The sequence below is a fragment of the Muntiacus reevesi genome, chromosome 20 (assembly GCF_963930625.1).
Source record: "Muntiacus reevesi chromosome 20, mMunRee1.1, whole genome shotgun sequence".
Lineage (NCBI taxonomy): Eukaryota > Metazoa > Chordata > Mammalia > Artiodactyla > Cervidae > Muntiacus > Muntiacus reevesi.
Window position 1 is genome coordinate 26,656,275 of NC_089268.1, and position 19,921 is coordinate 26,676,195.

A 19,921-nucleotide genomic window follows, 5' to 3' on the forward strand; every position below is an offset into this window, starting at 1 on the left:
ATCATTAAATTTACTGAAAGGCTTGAAATCTTCTTATCCCCTAGAAGAATAATAGCTGCTCCCCAGCCTCCCACACCTCTGTCAGCCTGGAGTGCTGCATCCTCTTTGGGAGGTTCACCTTTACCCAGATGTAGGGAGGTGATGATGACACGCCCTGGAGCTCAGCTTTTTCTGATGCTGCAGGGACCTTAGAGGAGGTGAGGGGCACCTCCCTCAGGGTGCTGGGTGTGATCACTCTCTCTTCTACAGGGCTCGTGCGTTGACTCCTGAAGATACTTTGATGGAGATTGGATTTCGCTCTTCTGTAATAGCTGCCTGTTCTTGCCCAGAATTCCCAGCTGCCCGTCAGCCTGTTCCTCTGAGATCAGATCCTATAGTGACTCTGATGACCTCATCAGGTCACTTCCTGTGACCACCCGCCCCAACAGGGATCTGGCTGTAACGATGCTGCTTCCTGCAACTTTCTGTGTGCTGCCAACTGCATCTGCTCAGATCCTGAGAATTTTTTCTATTCTCATTTTCATTCCCATGTTCAGCCTGTCCTCCTCTGAGATCAGCGTCTGTCTTATATTAACTCTGACACAGTCACCAGGTCACCCCTTGTGACCCCTGCCCTAAGGATTTGGCTGTGATGCTGCTTCCTGCTTGGACCCTGGGGCCTCTGCCTGTGCACTGCCAACAGCATCTACTCAGACCCCAAGGGATGTTTCTGTTTCCATTCTCCCTCTGCAGATGGTTCAAGGGAAGCACATTGAAACCATTACCTGGTTATAGAGTATATCGTAATTAAACATGAATATAAATTATCTGTACCTTGAGCCTTCTTGTTTATTAAGAATTTTTATTGAGGCATAATTGATATATAACATTAATTTCAGGTGTACAGCATGGTGATATAATATTTATATTGCAAAATGATCACTATAAGAAGTCTAGCTAACAGACATCCTGTGTCACAACTGAGATGTCACATAAGATACAGTAGGCAGAGCAGTACTCCAGCCCTGAAAGCTGCAGCTATATCTTCATTCATTCAGTCACATTAGCATATTTCCATGTGTTGAAGTTTATTGTGCCCTGTTAAAGAAATTTGTGGACTATTTTAGTTTTCAAATAACAGAATTGCAAATAGTGGAATCCTTGCAATATTTTGAATGAAATGAGGAATAACCATGACAATCTTTGGTATCACAGAGAGGTTTGTGGGTTATTGTGGGTCAAAATAATTAAAGCATAGTCAAACTTAAAAAGACTTAGCAACTTTCGAATATGCAATAGAGTATCGTTAACTATAGTAACCATGCTGCACAGCACATCCTCAGGACTTACCTATATTATTAATATAACTGGAAGTGGATTCTTTACTGTTTGAGCCTCTAGATGCTTGCTGGCAGCGGGTTTGTGGCTTTTGTTATGTTGAGGCTTCCCAGGTGGCGCTATTTGTAAAGAACTCACCTGCCAATGCAGGAGACACAGGAGATGTGGGTTTGATCCCTGAGTTGGGAAGATCCCCTGGAGGATGGCATGGCAACCTGCTCCAGTATTCCTGCCTGGAGAATCCCATGGACAGAGGAGCCTGGCCAGCTACAGTCCATAGGGTCACAAAGAGTCGGACATGACTGAAGTGACTTCGCACAGCATGTAAACCCTCTATAGCCACTTCTGTTGAAACTTTTTATCATAAACAAGGGTTGAATTTTGTAAAAGCTTTTTCTGCATCTATTGAGATAATCATGGTTTTTATTCTGTGATTTGCTAATAGATGTTGAATCTTGCAGCCACAAAATCCAGGGCCCCAGATGGGTGTAAGAGCTCCCTTCTGAGAGTCATTGGCACTGGGGAGCATAGGGGAGAGTCAAATGATAATGCCACTCTGTAAGGTCTCTGAAAAGGGTTAAAGTCATCCTTAGATCTGTGTTTAGTTAGAAACCTACCCCTCAGGCTACAGCTATGGTGGTAAGCTAATAGGCCTCTTTCACAGAAATATCGTTGCCTCTTGTTGTGCCCTGGGTTGGTAACTATTTAAGAACTTCTCTACATTTGTTATAGTGCTTTAACAGATAGCCTAAGTGTTTAAGCATTATAGCCTAAGCACCAATAGTCACCAGAGCCAGACAATGTAGAATTATCTCCTGGTACCAGCTGGAAGAATTAGGGCTCCAGACAAATATATAAGCTGTTTTCTGAGAGATACCAGTGAGCTGGAGCAAGGCAGGGAAAGTGTGCAAAGATTTTGTCTGCTGGCTTCTGATTCATGAAAGCACCTCTATAACCCCCTAGAACTGTCAAACCAGAAACCTGCCCTCATACCAAAGCTCCTGGATGAAAAAATAGGCCTCTTTCTTAAAAAGACTGGGAATGTGTTTCCATCTGTTCGCTGTGCAGTGCTCTGATGGACTGCAAACTTCCATGACCTCCAGAGCCAGGTGATCCAAAGGCATGCTCTGAGTGGCAAGCATAAAAACTGGGACACCCAGCCTATGCAAAAGCTCACCTGCATGACATAGTGGTGCTCTGGAGGGTGGCACAGGGAAAGTGTAAAGCCAGAACCTGCTGGCTACAGTGATGCAAAGGAGGAGTTAAAGACTGAACCTCTGCAAAGAAAAAAAAATTCCTAGAATAAAAAAGTAGATGCCTGCCCACTTTAGCATAGAAGAAAGAGAGAGCAAAATGGTGCCTGCCAGCCTCTGTCCCAGGAGTGTATCCCAGCAGACCGTTGTCCCTTAGGCTGACACTTTAAGGTCATCAAATGAGCCTCATTCCCATAAAGTCTGAACACTTTTCAAATGACTGCTTCTGCACTGGGACCTGGGTCAAGTGAGTCTGTGTGTGATTCCTTTGAGAGCCATTTTTGAGTTCACTCAAACCATGAGACCCATTGGCTCTCAAAGCTAGATGTTGGGAGGGCTCATCTCTTAGGTGCAGGTCTTAATGGTTGGGGTGCCCGTTGTTGTGATCACACCCCTTGCTCCTCAGGAGAGGCTCTTGGCTTTGAGTTCCTTCCCATTTGTGGGTTGCTGTGCCCAGGGTGGGGTTTATGGCAAGATTATGACTCTCCCTCTCCTACCTTGATGTGGTTTCCCTCTCATTTGCCTGATGAGCAGGCATTGTTGAACCGATTTTTAGATTTTTTTTCTTCCAGAGGAAATTATTTCATTTGTAGCTGTAGACTGAGTGTGTCCATTGGAGGAGGTGAGTTCATGACCTTCCTTCAGCTACCTCCTGACCCAGACTCAGCAAGTTTTGAATATGTCATCATTCTCTGTCCTTAAATGTAAAGTTTCTGTTGAGAAATCGGATATCCTTATTATGTTTTCTGTGTAAATTACCAGCTTAGTTTCTCTTGCTGCTTTAAGTTTATCTTATCTTTGATTTTTTGCAGTTTTTTTTTAAATAATGTGTCTTTGAGAAGATCTATTTAAGGTGCATTTGTTTCTTAACCTTTGAGCTTCATGAACTTATATCCAACTATCACCTCAGATTTGGTAAGTTCTCAGCCATTGTTTCTTTAAATAAGTTTTTTGTTCCTTTTCCCCTCCTTCTTCTTTTGGGATGCCAGTAATTCATAGAAGGTTACATTTGATGGTATTCTATAGATCACCTAGGCTTTCTTCACTTTTTATTCTTTTTTCTTTGTTTTACTCTGACTTGGATAATTTCAAAGTTCTTAGCTTCTAATTCTTTCTTTTGCTTGACACACTCTATTCTTGACACTACTGCATTTTTCATTTAATCTATTGTATTTTTCATATTCCTAATTTCTGTTTTTTATGATATCTATCTCTCTATTAAACTTCTAATTTTGCTGATGTATTGTTTTCCAGATTTTACTGAATTGTTTTACTGTGTTTTCATGTGACTTATTGAGTTTCTTTAAAAGAGCTATTTTAAACTCTTTATTGGGTTAATTATAGATTTCCATGTCTTGGTGTCAGTTACTGGAAGATTATTTTGATTATTTGGTGATATTATGTTTCTTTGATTTTTCATGTTTATTGAAGTCTTGCATTTCTGTCTCTGCCTTTGAAGTAGCAATCATGTCCTCTCAGTTCAGTTCACTAACTCAGTCATGTCTGACTCTTTGTGACCCCATGGACTGCAGCATGCCAGATTTCCCTGTCCATCACCAACTCCTGGAGCTTGCTCAAACTCATGTCCATCAAGTCGATGATGCCATCCAACCATCTCATCCTCTGTCATCCCCTTCTCCTCCTGCCTTCAATCTTTTCCAGCATCAGGGTCTTCTCAAATGAGTCAGTTCTTCACATCAGGTGGCCAAAGTATTGGAGCTTCAGCCTCAGCTTCAGCATCAGTCCTTCCAATGAATATTCAGGACTGATTTCCTTTAGGATTTACTGGTTTGACCTCCTTGCAGTCCAAGGGACTCTCAAGAGTCTTCTCCAATACCACATTTCAAAAACATTATTTCTTCGGTGCTCAGCTTTCTTTATAGTCCAACTCTCACATCCATACTAGTCTTTACTATCTGACTTAGGAAAGAAATATTGGGTTGGCCAAAACATTAGTTCAGTTTTTCTATAATATCTTCTTTTTTTTTTGTTGGTTCTTCTGGGGCCTCTGAGACCCTCTCAGACCTTTTATGGATGTGCCTGCACCACACTTCTTGTTCTTTCCTGCGACAGAATTCTTGAACTTGTATGCCCTCTCTTAATTCTGCAATGCAACATGCTGGATGCTGACAGCTTCCCTTTTGCTTCCCCAAGAATGGGGCTGAAGTTCAAGTTCCTGTTCTCTCCCTGGCCTCCAGGGACTGGCTTTGGACTGGCTTTCTGTGCCACTTTTTAGTTGTGTGCCAGAGCTCACTCTTGCTGCTGTCAGGAGTGAATACAGGGAGCTGACACAGTGTGGAGTGTGCATGGGGGAGGTGCATGCACTGCTAGGAGAGCCTGTGGGCAGGTTGACCGGATCCAATGATGAGGCATCCCCAGTGGATTGTTAGTAGACTTCTTGAGGAATCTGTGCCTTTTTCATATCTTCCTAGAGTTCTATCTGCCACCTTACCAGCCTCTTCCCACCCCAGTTATGTAGCTCATGACATGGTACTCTGGATAGAGTAAGAGAGAAATGAATCTCTTTGGCAGTTTCCTGCACAGTTGCAGAAGACAGATGTTCCCTCACAAGTTCTCACTTTCCCCTCCAGGATACTTTATGGGTTGAGAAGGTCCTTCCTGGCACCATGCTGCGTGCCTTGGGGAGGAGTGAGGCTCTTCCTCTTCCTCTTTCCAATGTGTCCAGATTATATTTCTTTGCTCCAGTGGTGTCCTTGAAGTTCTCCACTGGAAAGTTGGACTTCCACAGAGTGTCTAAGGTTGTTCTCCAGGGGCTTCCAGATCATAGCTAAGAAGCTCTGAGCCAGTTTATGGGCCATTGCAGGGTCCCTAGCCATGACCACGGTCTGTATGCTTGTTATGTGATGCTTGGGTGGGTGAGACTCCTGGATTCTTTAGCATATGATGTTGGATCCCATAGCTCCCACAAAGACATCTTTGTCCAGGGATGCATGTCAGATTGTTGTTGAGAGGGAGATACTGGTGAAAGACTCTTTTTGATCATGTTGCTGATGTCATTCCCCAAGTACATTCTTATTTCCTGATTAACAACCTCACTTTACTAATTCACATTCTTAATCAGCTTTCAATAAAATGGTACGTGGTAGGTACATTTTGTATCTTTTCATGTCTAACAGTACTTATAGTCTTTCTTTGTACCTGATTGTGATTTTTCAAAGACATATATTTATTAACAGAAAATAATTTTCCTTCAGAACTTCCAGGCATTTCTCATTTCTTAATGATAGAAGTATCTGACAATTTAACATAGGTCTGTTTTGTTAGTTTTGTTTTGTTTCCTCTACTGAGATGATCTTCTTTTAACACTTGAGATTTTCAAAATTTTGTTGTTCAGTCTCTAAGTGGTGTTTGACTCTTCACGATTTCATACCAGGCTTCCCTGTCTCTCACCATCTTCTGGAGGTTGCCCTAGTTCATGTCCATTGAATCGGTAATGTCATCCAACCATCTCATCCTCTGTCATCCCCTTCTTCTTGCCTCAATCTTTTCCAGCATCAGGGTCATTTCCAATGAATTAGCTGTTCACATCAGGTGGCCAGAGTATTGGAGATTCGGCTTCAGCATCAGTCCTTCCAATGAGTATTCAGGGTTGACCTCCTATATGATTGACTGGTTTGATCTCCCTGCAGTCCAAGGGACTCTCAAGAGTTTCCTCCAACACCACAGTTCAAAAGCATCATTTCTTTGGTGCTCTGCCTTCTTTATTGCCTAGCTCTCACATTCATACATGATGCTGGAAAGCCCATAGCCTTGACTATATGGACCTTTGTCAGCAAAATGATCTCTTTGCTTTTTAACACACTGTTTAGGTTTGTCATAGCTTTCCTTACAAGAAGCAATTGTCTTCTAATTTCATGGCTGCAGTCACCATCCGCAGTGATTTTAGAGCCCAAGAAGAGGAAATCTGCTTCCACCTTTCCCCCTTTTACTTGCCATGAAGTGATCGGACCGGATGCCATGATCTTAGTTTTTTTAATATTGAGTTTTAGGCCAGCTTTTTCACTCTCCTTTATCCTCATCAGGAGGCTCTTTAGTTCCTCTTTACTTTCTACCATTAGAGTGGTGTCATCCACATATCAGAGGTTGTTGATATTTCTCGGGACAATCTTGGCTCCAGCCTGTAACTTACCCTACCCAACTTTTCGCGTGATGTGCTCTGCATATAAATTAAATAAACAGGGTGACAATAAACAACCTTGTCATACACTTTTCTCAGTCCTGAACCCGTCAGTTGTTCCATACAAGGTTCTCAATGTTGCTTCTTGACCTGCATACTGGTTTCTTAGGAGACAGGTAAGATGATCTGGTATTCCCATCTCTTTAAGAGTTTTCCACAGTTTGTATGTTCCACATAGTCAAAGGCTTTAGCATAGTCAATGAAACAGAGGTATATGCTTTTCTGAAATTTTCTTGTTTTCTCTAAGATCCAGTGAATGTTGGCAATTTGATTTCTGGTTCCTCTGCCTTTTCTAAACCCAGCTTGAACATCTGGAAGTTCTCAGTTCACATACTGCTGAAGCCTAGCTTGCTGGATTTTGAGTATAACCTTACTAGTTTTGGAAATGAGTGCAATTGTCTGCTGGCTTGAACATTTTTTAGTATTGCCCTTCTTGGGAATTGGGATGAGGATCGACATTTTCCAGCCCTGTGGCCACTGCTGGATTTTCCAAATTTGCTTACATATTGAGTGGAGCTCTTTAATAGAGCATCATCTTTTAGGATTTTAAATAGCTCTGCTGGAATTCCATCACCTCCACTAGCTTTATTGGCAGCAGTGCTTCCTAAGGCCCAGTTGACTTCACACTCCAGAATGTCTGGCTGTAGTTGAGTGACCACACCATTGTGGTTATCCAGATCATTAAGGTCTTTTTTGTACAGTCCTTCTGTGTATTCTTGCAATCTATTCTTGATCTCTTCAGTTTCTATTAGGTCTTTACCATTTCTGTCCTTCATTGTGCCTATCTTTAGATGAAATATTTCTTTGGTATTTCCAGTTTTCTTGAAGACATCTCTGTTGTTTTCCTCTATTTCTTTGCATTGTTCATTGAAGAACACTTCCTTGTCTCTCCTTGCTATTCTCTGGAACTCTGCATTTAGTTGGGTGTACTTTTCCCTTTCTCCCTTGCTTTTTGGTTCTCTTCTTTCCTCTATTTATTTATAGGAGCTATTTATAAAGTCTCCCCAGAGAAGCATTTTCCCTTCTTGCATTTCTTTTTCTTTGGAATGTTTTGTTCACTGTCTCTTGTACAATATTATGGAACTCTGTCCATAGTTCTTCAGGCATTCTGTTTACTAGATCTAACCCCTTGAATCTATTCATCATCTCCACTGTATATTCATAGGGGATTTGATTTAAGTTGTACCTGACTGGCCTAGTGGTTTTCCCCACTTTCTTTAATTTAATCCTGAATTTTGCTATGAGGAACTGAGCTGATGATCTGAGGTACAATCAATTCCAGGTCTTGTCTCTGCTGACTATATACAGCTTCTCCATCTTCAACTACAAAGAATGTAATCAATCTGATTTTGATATTGACCATTTGGTGATGTCCATGTGTAGAGTCTTCTCTTGTATTGTAGAAAAAGGGTGTTTGCTATGAACAGTGCATTCTCTTGGCAGAATTCTGTTAGCCTTTGCCCTGCTTCATTTTGTACTCTGAGGCCAAACTTGCCTGTTACTCCAGGTGTCTCTTGACTTCCTACTTTTGCATTCTAATCCCCTGTGGTGAATAGGACATAGTTTTTTTGGTATTAGTTCCAGGAGGTCTTCTATTCTTCACAGAACTGATCAACTTCAGCTTCTTCAGCATCTGTGGTTGGAGTATAGACTTGTATTAATTGTGATGTTGAATTGTTTACCTTAGAAATGAAACAAGATCATTCTGTTGTTTTTGAGGTTGTACCCAAGTACTGCATTTTGGACTCTTGTTGATTATGAGGGCTACTCTATTTCTTCTCTGGGATTCTTGCCCACAGTAGTAGATATAATGGTCATCTGAATTAAATTCTCCCATTCCTGTCCATTTCAGTGCACTGATTCCTAAGATGTTGATGTTTACCCTTGCCATCTCCTGCTTGACCACCTCTAGTTTACCTAACCAGGTTCCTATGCAATACTGTTCTTTACAGCATCATATTTTACTTTCATTGCCAGACATATTCACAACTGAGTGTGGTTTCTGCTTTGGCCTAGTCGCTTCATTCTTTCTGAGCTATTAGTAGTTGTCCTCTGTTTTTCCCCAGTAGCATATTAGACACCTTCTGACCTGGGGAGGGGGTGGGGCTCATCTTTCAGTGTCATATCTTTTTGCCTCTTTAGACAGTTCATGGGGTTCTCACAGCAAGTATACTGGAGTAGTATGTCCTTACCTCCTCCAGTGGATCACGTTTTATCAGAACTATCTGCTATGACCCGTTCATCTTGGGTGGCCATACAAGACATGGCTCATGGCTTCATTGAATTATGCTATCCCATTTGCCACAAAGTAGTGATCCATGAAGAAGTCCAGAATTTTAAAAGGACTTAAAAAATTTAAAATGTGTGTAGTGATGAGTCTTTTTTCATTAATTTTGCTAAATATATGAAAGTCCTCATTCTACGTAAAAAAAAAATAGGTCATTAATAACTGGAAAATTTTCCTTTACTTGCTTTCATAATTTCCCTCCTTCATGTTTCTCTTTCTCTAGCTCTGTTACTTGATATTCTGAGGTCGAGTCTCTATGTCTTATCTTTTGTACCATATATTACATTTCTTTGTCTTCTTTTTCAGGGAGATTTTGTTGATTTAATTTTCCATCTTTCTATTACATTTTCAATTTTCTTAGCCTTTCATTATTATTTTTAAAAATACAATTTCTTTTCATTAGGATTCTAAGTAGAAAGAATTTAAATAAGTTTCTTGCTCTTACATAAACTTTTTTACTGTCTGTGATAATTTTATTTTATTCTCATGATCTGTTTTGTACTGCAAAATTTTCTCAAACATGTGCTCTGCCCTCCTTAACCTTGTCCTTCACTTACTATAAACCATATTATTTCATCTCACTTATTCAAATCTTCTCTAAACTCTACCAAATTATACTTGGTTTCTGTGGAATACTTTATCATATTGCATTTCTATTTTCCTTAGCATTTATAATTATGTATTTGTGAAAGTATTCCCTATGTGTATATTTCCTCCTCCTGGAGTGTAAATGCTGTTTTCCTTAGCATTTATAATTATGTATTTGTGAAATTATTCCCTATGTGTATATTTCCTCCTACTGGAGTGAATGTGTCTCTTCTCATATGACATTAATACACTTGGGGGACTTCCCTGGAGATCCAATGGTAGAGAGTCCTCCTGCCAGCACAGGAGACACTGATTTGACCCCTGGTGCAGGAGAATCCCACTTGCTATGGGGCAGCTGAGCCTGTATGCCACAACTACTGAGCCGGCGTGCTGCAGCTGCTGAAGGCCACGAGCCCTAGAGTCCATGGTCCACAGCAAGAGAAGCCACCACGTTGAGGAGCTGGCACACCGCAACTAGAGAGTAGCTCCCGCTCTCTGAAACTAGAGAAAGTCTGTGTGCTGCAACGGAGACCCAGTGCAACCAAAAATAAATTAATAAATAAATCTATTTAAAAATACACTTGGAATGTAGTATGGTATGTATCACAACATTGCTGCTTAATGACCATTTGTGCATTATAGATTGAATTAATTATCATATCAGTAAAGTCTGGGGCTTAGTTCAGCCAGTAATAAAGTGAGCACTAACTTTACTTTCCTTTGCTGCTATTCCTTGTGGCATGCACACTCTTTAGGGTTACATATCTGTAAGCTAAAAATAAAAGTAAATAATCTAAAAAAAAAATACACTCTATTTTAGAGCAGTTTTAGGTTCACAGCAAAGTTAAGCAGAAGGTAAAGAGGTTTCTCACATACTGTTGATCCATCAAGCATATCCTATGCTACTATCAACATCCCCTACATTTTTTTTTACACTAGATGAATTTACATTGACACATCATTGTCACCCAAAGTTCATAGTTTACTTTAGGGCTCACTCTTGATACGTATTCTGTAGGTTTGGACAAATGTATGATATGTGTCTCCTGCTATAGTATCAGAGTAGTTTCAGTTCCCTAAAAATCCTCTGTGCTCTGTTACCTACGTTTTCTTGATCACCTCTGGTTCAGATTTCCTGCATTTACTAATTCCTACTCTGCATTTTAAATTATTTTCTTATTTCTACCTCACAGCTAGCTTTTTCTCCTTGAATCTTCCCTACATCTTTTCCAGGTAAACATGCATAAATATCCATTTACATGTAACATAGCTTGACTAAAAATTATAGGTCATGGGAGAGGGGAACATACTTTTTGTTCAGTTCAGTTCAGTCGCTCAGTCGTGTCTGACTCTTTGCGACCCCATGAATCACCAGGCCTCCCTGGATGCCAGGCCTCCCTGTCCATCACCAACTCCCAGAGTCCACTCAAACTCATGTCCATCGAGTCCATGATGCCATCCAGCCATCTCATCCTCAGTCGTCCCCTTCTCCTCCTGCCCCCAATCTCTCCCAGCATCAGGGTCTCTTCCAATGAGTCAACTCTCTGCATGAGGTGGCCAAAGTATTGGAGTTTCAGCTTCAACATCAGTCCTTCCAATGAACACCCAGGAGTGATCTCCTTTAGGGTGGACTGGTTGGATCTTCTTGCAGTCCAAGGGACTCTCAAGAGTCTTCTCCAACACCACAGTTCAAAAGCATCAATTCTTCAGTGCTCAGCTTTGTTCACAGTTCAACTCTCACATCCATACATGACCACTGGAAAAACCATAGCCTTGACTAGATGGACCTTAGTTGGCAAAGTAATGTCTCTGCTTTTTAATATGCTCTCTAGGTTGGTCATAACTTTCCTTCCAAGGAGTACGCATCTTTTAATTTCATGGCTGCAGTCACCATCTGCAGTGATGTTGGAGCCCCAAAAAATAAGTTCTGACTCTGTTTCCACTGTTTCCCCATAAGAGTAACAAATCCAAAATCAAATATTACAACTTTCCTGAAGAGTTCTCTTAGCAATCCCTTTACCAATGATAGGTGTTGACAACTGGACCCTATTTATTCTCAGTCTAACTCAACCTCAGCTTCTATCATTTTGGAAAAAATAATTGTCCAACTAATATATGAAAAAATTAATTCATACTCCATATATGGAGTCTCTTAAATCATTGAAAGGAATCTCGTAAATCATTAAAAGGCCCAGAAAAAGTGCTTTCTATATGATTTGATCTATTCTTTTTAACGAACTAATTGTGAATATAACTAGCAGTGTTTTTCTTATGTATTTGTATACTATGTGTAAGACACTTCCTATGAAACAAGATTATTTGAATTCTGTCACTAGGCCTACAAGGAACATATCAACACCACATATAATGGATGAAAAAACTACAGCTTGGAAATGTTAGATACTTTAGCCAGGGTTATAAAATATAAATACTAGGTATAAAGTGCTGAGTCCTGAACCTGAATTTAGGTTTCTTTGTACCAAACTAAGCTGTACAATATTGTGTTAATATTGTGTCTTTTTTTTCCAATTATACTTTGAGCTCCCTGATGCAGGCATGGGCAGGGACAGTCTCATACATTTCATAGCTGTTCCATAATGCCATCCAAGATGCAATGCATGGACTCAATAATTGCAGAGTAGAAAGTCTGAGGCAATGTCCCTAAAACATTCTCAAAGGCACAATGACTCCAAGTCAAGTCACACACACTCTCAAGAATGACGTCTTGGATACACTCAGGAAAACCAGAGGATCCATCTGTTGATTCACTTCCTCCACATGAATTTCCATTGGAGACAGTGAATCTAGAGGCAAACATTGCACTCACAGATGCTGCTACATTACCTCGATGATGTTGTCCCTCCTGGGATTTCTCTTTCATAGATTCATGCTTTCCTTAGCCAGGAGGGTCATGGGCAGAGGGCTGGGGATATTGGGGTGTTTTGCTATTTTCAGGGCAAACAGGGATGTGCAGGGATCCAGCGTGCCTGGCTTAGGCTTATCTGCCTAGAGACATCCTGCAACCTTATTCACTCTTCCGTTCCTCACAGGCCATGTCAGGAAAGTCTGTGTGCTTATATAGCAGGAATTCATCTAGCAGGTGAGACAAACTACACCTGTGTTTTAGGTGTAGACAAAATACACCTGTGTTCTAAGTATGTCTGTGATTTCTACTCCATCCCCTTTCCCATTAGGGTTACTAATCCTAAGTAAGGACAAGTTTTGGTCCTTCTCAAATATCTGCATTACTATCTAACTCTAATCCTCTCCTAACTGGGTTTTAGTTCTTTCTATATCTAGAGAATTCTTATCTCCTTAAGGGTAAAGACAGGAGATAATACTTTTACTATTATAATGCATTCTTCACAAATTAAAGTATTGGAAACAAAATTTTGATGTTTGGTACCAAAAATTTGACTTTTGGTACTTTTGAGTTCAAAATTCTCTTCTCTTATTTTTCTGTCATAGGTTTAAAAGCTGTATTAAAATGAGTACAAGAATTGGGAATTCCCTGGCATTCCAGTGGTTAAGACCCAGCTTTCTTTGCTGTGGTTCTGAGTTTGATCCCAGGCTGGGGAACTAAGATCGCACAAGCTGGACAGAGCAGCCAAAAAACAACAACAAAAACAACAAAAAACCACCTAAAAAGATGAGTATAGACTTCTCTCTTGGTTTTTGTATTTCTGCTATAACAAATCAATACCAAGGGAAAAAGGTGTATATTACTTTCACTGATGCGTGAATTAAGGGGTGGATGGCAGTGCCAAGAGCCAAGAGCAGAAACAGTAGGAAGAAATATTAACCATAGTGAACATACTGAAATATTATGAGTTTATACAAGTTGCTCTTATGTTCCTTGGCATGAAACATGATCTGAGAAATGAAATTAAGGGGCCTAAAGCATAAGAGAACATGATCTTGGTCAGCCCTGAGATGAAAAATTTCTATTAAAGGGGAGTTTATTGCTGCCATGGTGATATGGGGTCGGTTTCACTAGGGAGTAGGTAATTGGGTGGAATACCCCAGTGATCTCATGGTAGGCAACTACTGAGAACAGAAAAAAATATCAGAAAGTCAGGGGGAGAACTCTGAGGTATATGTGAGATCTGAGATGATACAGCATCTGAAGTCCCAGAGAAGAGATAAAAGGCAGTGTAGGGGGAGAGAGAGTATATGATGAACTTGGCCAGAAAATAGTTCTAGGTCATCTAGCACATCCACTCTTCTGCTCTCATAGATGGGCAGCACGCCTGCAACAGGAAAGACATGAGATTGATGAGTCCTAGGGAGCTTCTGTGCCATGGTCACGCTGGTTCCCAATTCTCCCACGACTTCTCAACCACGTTTGTGTCTACAAATTCTTCCCACTTCACTTTCTCCTGAAGTGTGTCTGTGGCACTGACAAATATGAAGACTTACCTTCCTTTCTAGGGCGCAGCTCACAAGGGACCCTGGTGTCTAGAGGCCCCACCTGAGCGCAGGCCTTGGATGATGAAGATGGTGCCCACCACGATGCCCACGAGGCCCACGGTCAACCCCAGGGCACAGACCACAGTCTCTGTCAGTTCTGACATCGGGGCTGGAATCTCAGGCTCTGCAAAAGGGAAGTTATGAAAGTCAGAATACAGAGTGTTGGTTCATGTGCCTGTGCATGAGATTGGGCAGGAGGTGTGGTGTTCATGCTACAAAAACTCAGGACACCAGGCTTAGGGAAGAGAATGAAGTATAATTTCAGAAACCTTGAAGTGTGGAAAACAAGCTTTGAACTGTGAGATTGAGGGACCAAAACTCAGAGTGTTTTGTACTTGATAGAAAAACAGAGAGTACCAAAAGAGGTGGAACTTGTACGTACCCCAGTGTTTCAGAAGTGGCTCATTCAGGCCCCAGTGCTCCACTTTGCAGTCATAAACATCATCATCAGAAGGGAGGAAGGTGAGGTAACCAATCTTGAGGAAGGAACCATCATCCTTGGGGAGGAAGCTGGTCTCAGAAACACCCTCTGTGACTGCATGCCCATTCTTCAGCCATGTGATGTTGATCACAGGGGGGAAAATGTTGTCCACGTGACAGATGAGGGTGTTGGGCTGGCCCAGCATCACAGGAGACTTGGAAAACACGGTCACCTCAGGAACCTCTATGGTGAGGAAACAGCACAGATGTGCAACGGGAATAGCTTGGCCCTGATTCTGCACTGCCTCCTGGGGGAGCCCTCCCACCAACGGTTCCCAGTCTGACAGGGGAGGAGCTCTTGCTTGCCTTCTGCTGGGAGATGCTATGCGCTGCCCGCGCTTTGTCCCCGTGCTGTCTGTGGGCATGCTTGTTAAGGAGGGGGGTCTGTGGGACTCCTCCTTGAGGGATTCAAGGAGTATGTTATGGGAGTAAGGGTCCTTATATTACATGGAAATGTGTGATTTTTGAGATGGGAGAGGATGAGTGTTCAATAATTACTATGAAATCTGGGGACTCTTGGAAAAGTTTTATAGAGTGGTGAAGGATATCTCTCCTTAGAGAAGAAGGGAGTGAAGCCTGATATGAAAGAATAGATTCAGAAAAGAGAAGTAGAATGGTGGACACTTACCGTTGATAACTGGGGTAAAGTTGGAGCGTTTAGTCAGGATATCCAAGTTGTGTTTCGCTGTAGCTATGTTACTCAGTGCACGCTGTGGGTCAAAACCTGCAAACTGGCTAAACATAGGCAGACGCCAGACGGTCTCCTTCTTCCCCAGGTCCACATAAAACAGCTCGTCTCCATCAAATTCCTGGGTGTACTGGCCAGAGGGCCCCTGAGATTGGTAGAGCGTTGTGCCATAGGAGCCAACGTGGTCAGCTGATAAGTGAGGGTGAGGAGCAGGAAGGTGGAAAACAGAGGGAAAGGAAAGACCATATTAAACAAAGTAACAGAAGAAGCTAACTTTCAAACTCTGTGGGCTTCACCTTTGGCACAACCTCTGTAAGCCGAGTGCCAGCACCTGCTTCCTTCTCCCTCAGTGTTGGTAGCTGTCTTGTTAGAACAGGACACTGTAACACGTATAATTCTTGGGCTTCCCTTGTGGCTTGGCTGGTAAAGAATCCGCCTGCAGTGCAGGAGACCTGGGTTCGATCCCTGGGTTGGGAAGGTCCCCTGGAGAAGGGAAAGTCTACCCACTCCAGTAGGCTGGCCTGGAGAATTCCATGGACATGGGGTTGCAAAGAGTCAGACAGGACTGAGTGACTTTCACTTTCACTTTCATGTGCTCACAAGGGCAGGATTTCACAGGCTTTGTTTACTGCTATTTCCTGCCTGCCCAGCTCAGTGCCTGGCACATTGTCAGTCTGTAATAAAGATTATAATGGAAAGAGAGAAGAAAGAAGAGAATGAATGAATTTTCAGGATATTAGCTTTCTTCCCTCTTCTTCAAAAGTTTCTTCTCTCACTTAATTTTTCGTCAGATAATAACACATTCATTGTGATTCTTTTCCCCTCAGGGCTGACTCGGAGCAGAATATTTTCTGCACAGGGATTCCTTCCTTCTTTTTTTTTTAAACCAAGGAAAGCCACACATGATCTGAACTATTTTAAAAGAGATTCCTCTTTTATAAGATATAAGAAACAGTATGACAAGGACAGTGACAATATAACAAAGCATATAAAGAATAAACAATGCTTCTCAGGTGTCCATTTTGTTAACCATAGTGATTCTTAAAGAAGAATGCCTGATTCCTTCTGAAATAAAAAAACAGAAGCTTTATTTTGGATTTCTGACATTTCCTTACCCTTTTTTTTTTTTTTCTTTAAAGTGAAAGTCACTCAGTCGTGTCTGACTCTTTGTGATGCTATGGACTTTAGCCTGCCAGGCTCCTCTGTCCATGGAATTATCCAGGCAAGAATACTGTAATGGGTAGCCATTTCCTTCTCCAGGTGATCTTCCCAACCCAGGGATCAAACCCAGGTCTCCTGCATTGCAGGTGACTTCTTTACCGTCTGAGCCATCAGGGAAGACAATTTTTTTCTTTAAGGAGGTAACAAAACTTCTCCTTTTTCTGATTCAACACATACTTTTTGAGGACTCAGAGTGAATTATAGCCCTTTTCTTCAAATGGACACTGTACTTTTCTGAGGATGCTAAAGCAGAGTGGCAACCAACTCAGTCTGACTCTGCCCAAGTCTGGACAATTTGGTCCAGACACATATGAGTCTTTTAATATTTTCTCTTTCCCAGTTTCCTCATTTCATGAATATCAACAGGGTTTCAGACATTGGGAGAGACAAAGAATAAAACATCAATCAGGCATGGTCTCTGTCAACAAGGAGTCTGTTGAGTAATGGGAGAGTCAGGTGAGAAAAGGACCAAGTGTTATGTACTGATCAGCTCTGTGATGGGTATATCCTGCGCCCTCATCTGACCTCATCTGTCAATCAAACCAAATGAGATTTTCCTTTCATGTTCCTTGGTCTTTTAAGGGGTCTGTTTTTCGCCCCTGGAATGAAATGATCTTTTAAGATTTCCTGGACACCTCTAGCTTATTTCTGAAGTTTCTACTTAGTTTTCAACTATTTTAACCAAGTTCTCTCATTACACACTTTTTTTTAGTTGCATTATAGTCTCCAATCTCTCCATCCCAATGTCCTGCTTTCAAATTAGTCGATTGCTCATTCTTATACCCTTTCTGGATCAGTTATAATTAAAGGCCTTCTAACAAAACTTCTTTATCCTTGTAATGACTATTCTTGACTTCTTTTCAAACATGAATATATGCAATTACTCCTTTTCACCTGGTACTTGTCCTGGGTTGCCCACACTGAACCACATTACACTGCTGTGCCAACTGGAACCAATCACTTTTATAGCTTCAGCCTCAGCTGGGTCCATTGCCCTGCTCAGCAATACACCCTCTGCTTTTCTACACCATTTTCGTAGCATGACTAATTTTAGTGCCCAAATGAGGCAGATAGCATGTCTTTTCATTTTTGAATCCCCCCAAACTTAGCTTGCTATGTGCTAAAAGTTGTGTACAAAATGTCAATTACTATTCTTGAGGACCAAAGAAACTGTGGGGAAGACTTAAAGACACAGAGGTAGCAGAACTATATGATGGTCCGAATCAGCAGTGACCAGGGAAGCATTATGACTTGTGAGCCTTAAGCACGGTTGCTCAGGTGGGGCCACCTCCATAAAAACACTAAAGGCCATATTTTATGACCATATTGGTATAAATACAAAAATAATACAGGCTAAATTAAAATTAAAACATTTTCTTCTACCATAAATTTTGTTTTTCTTCTAAATAAAATAATAAAGTATTTTCATGGGGACTTATAAGCATTGAGGCCCTTGGCACTGGGTCCACTATGCCTAATGGGAAAGTTGAGCTTGACCAGGACACTCTGGTGTGATGTTGAAGAAAGAAAATGTGGAAGTACTCTGGAGAAACAGATGAAAGTTGCTATCACACAAAATTAGAATGGGAGTAGCCATGGCTAATAAAGTTGCTGAAGATTAGAGTAACCTCTTTTTCTCTTCCCCTTTGAACTATCTTGCCATTCTATTTTGGTTTTACAAACTCTCTCTTCTTGCCTATAAACAACAGAGATGTGGGCAAGGGATGGATCTTGGAAGGAAAGGAAGATGAAGGAATGTATGAACAGAGGGTAGAAAGAGGGGGACAGCAAAGGCAGAGGGGCCTAAGGGACCAAATAAATAACCTGTTCTTGCCCATTCTTCTTGAAGGACTTCTATAGATGGAGTGAAGAGCAGGTAATTTGGACTGACAATTTGAAAACAATATAATTTAATACAGCAAGTTTTTGTTTTTATCATAAAGTTCTCAATTTTAAAATAAAAATAAGGAACATTTTTACTTTGCTAAATAAAAAAAAATCAAAGTTACACTTAAAATGGTAATACTAAAAAATAAGAGTAATCTTTGACATTTGTGTATCTTAATTACTTAGAAAGCATTCCTACACAACTTTATTTGTGAGGTGACATATATGAAGTAACTGAGATCAAGTGATGACTGTGTGGCAAAGTGCTTTATATAAAGGTACTCTACTGGGTTTGCTCATCTACCCTCTGGGCCAGATGCCAGCATGGAAATGTATGTAGATCTGAGACTAAGAAAAGGTCAATCTTCTTCATATCCACACAGTATTCATAATTCGTGGAACTATTCACCTAAAGATAAACTTTAGAAGAAATATATAAAAAGCTTCCAAAGTTGTTCAGATAAATTTAGGAGTGATAGTTCATGGAATTTTTTGTAACAAGACATCTACTTGTGGAAACATCGCTAATCTTTGAGGCAATCAAAAATGAGCTGATTGCCCTAGGGTCCTCCAGAACATATTCGCTGGCTCCAGTATCAGAAACTGAGTGATGACCTTGGTGAGCTCTGCAACAGTACCCGTAATAAAGACAGCGTGTCTGCACTCTGGTTTCCTGAAGGAGGAACAACTGTGATTTTTAGATTTGCCTAGTATTGAGAAGACTCTTGAGAGTCCCTTGGACTGCAAGGAGATCAAACCAGTCAATCCTAAAGGAAATCAGTCCTGAAAATTCACTGGAAGGACTGATGCTGAAGCTGAAACTCCAATACTTTGGTCACCTGATGGGAAAAACTGACTCATTTGAAAAGATGCTGGGCAAGATTGAAGGCAGGAGGAGAAGGGGTCAACAGAGGATGAGATGGTTGGATGGCATCACCAACTCAATGGACATGAGTTTGAGAAGGGTCTGGGAGCTGGTGATGGACAGGAAACCTGGCATACTGCAGTCCATGGGGTTGCAAAGAGTGGGATGCGACTGAGCGACTGAACTCACTGACTGCATATGGAGAAAAGTGTGAGGGCCTCTACTATTTCTAGGCCAATCTTTCTTGATTTTCCCTCTGATCCCCTGTTCCCCAATTCTAATCTCTACATCCCTCAAATGAGCACTCACCCACAATGTCTTCACCTCCACTGGGGCTCATCATGGTGGTCAGGGCGAGGGTTCCCAGAATCAGAGCTCTGTTCAGGACCATCCTCTTCTCAAGGTGGTCTCAGCAGTAACTGTTCTGAGTTGCAGAGCAATGATGAGGGCTGAGCTGAGAAGGAACTTTGAAGACACTCAAACCATACTCTGCCAGGTCAGGTTGTGGCCAATCAGAAAAATCCCCTTTGATGACACCTCAGTTGCTAGATGAAGACTTTGTACTAAGAGGCCTGGAAGGGACTGGGAAATACCCTGGTTTTGATGCAGCCTCCACTCAGAGTGGACCAGAGGGATCTGTCCATGAAAAGAGGGACGATATTAAATC

The 19,921-nt window shown here is 41.4% G+C and overlaps 3 protein-coding genes across 4 annotated transcripts in view; 1 reads left to right on the forward strand and 2 right to left on the reverse strand.

Annotated features, from left to right (window-relative positions):
* The window catches only part of LOC136151520 (boLa class II histocompatibility antigen, DQB*0101 beta chain-like), a 52,973-nt gene that overhangs the window by 8,468 nt on the left and 24,584 nt on the right, over window positions 1-19,921 (forward strand). The window contains exon 5 of one of the 2 annotated variants that reach the window (XR_010660060.1): window positions 250-398. Coding sequence is in view for 1 of the 2 variants with exons in the window: in XM_065912716.1 (XP_065768788.1) it covers window positions 250-263 (14 nt within the window). In the remaining variant the exon portion in view is untranslated. Of the gene's footprint in view, window positions 1-249; window positions 703-19,921 lie in introns of those variants that run through there. The other variant, XM_065912716.1, reaches the window with a different exon arrangement.
* Window positions 935-19,921, reverse strand: part of LOC136151524 (HLA class II histocompatibility antigen, DQ alpha 2 chain-like) — a 64,708-nt gene continuing 45,721 nt past the window's right edge. Inside the window, exon 5 of the mRNA XM_065912719.1 lies at window positions 935-13,871. The gene's annotated coding sequence lies outside the window, so the exon portion shown is untranslated. The remainder of the gene's footprint in view (window positions 13,872-19,921) is intronic.
* LOC136151523 (SLA class II histocompatibility antigen, DQ haplotype D alpha chain-like) lies at window positions 13,758-19,837 on the reverse strand. The gene is made up of 5 exons (XM_065912718.1): window positions 19,564-19,837; window positions 15,222-15,470; window positions 14,496-14,777; window positions 14,063-14,237; window positions 13,758-13,893 (listed from the first exon to the last, which is right to left on the reverse strand). The coding sequence occupies exons 1-4, from the start codon at window positions 19,643-19,645 to the stop codon at window positions 14,083-14,085; spliced, it is 768 nt and encodes a 255-aa protein (XP_065768790.1). The 5' UTR covers window positions 19,646-19,837; the 3' UTR covers window positions 13,758-13,893; window positions 14,063-14,082.

Bases quoted from the DNA above. Each gene is read 5' to 3' on its own strand.
- LOC136151523 (XM_065912718.1), bottom strand. From the start codon at position 19,645: ATGGTCCTGAACAGAGCTCTGATTCTGGGAACCCTCGCCCTGACCACC. The intron at 15,471-19,563 runs GTGAGTGCTCAT...CTCACTTATCAG, and splicing joins TGGAGGTGAAGACATTGTGG to CTGACCACGTTGGCTCCTAT. The intron at 14,238-14,495 runs GTACGTACAAGT...TCCCTTTTGCAG, and splicing joins GCCACTTCTGAAACACTGGG to AGCCTGAGATTCCAGCCCCG.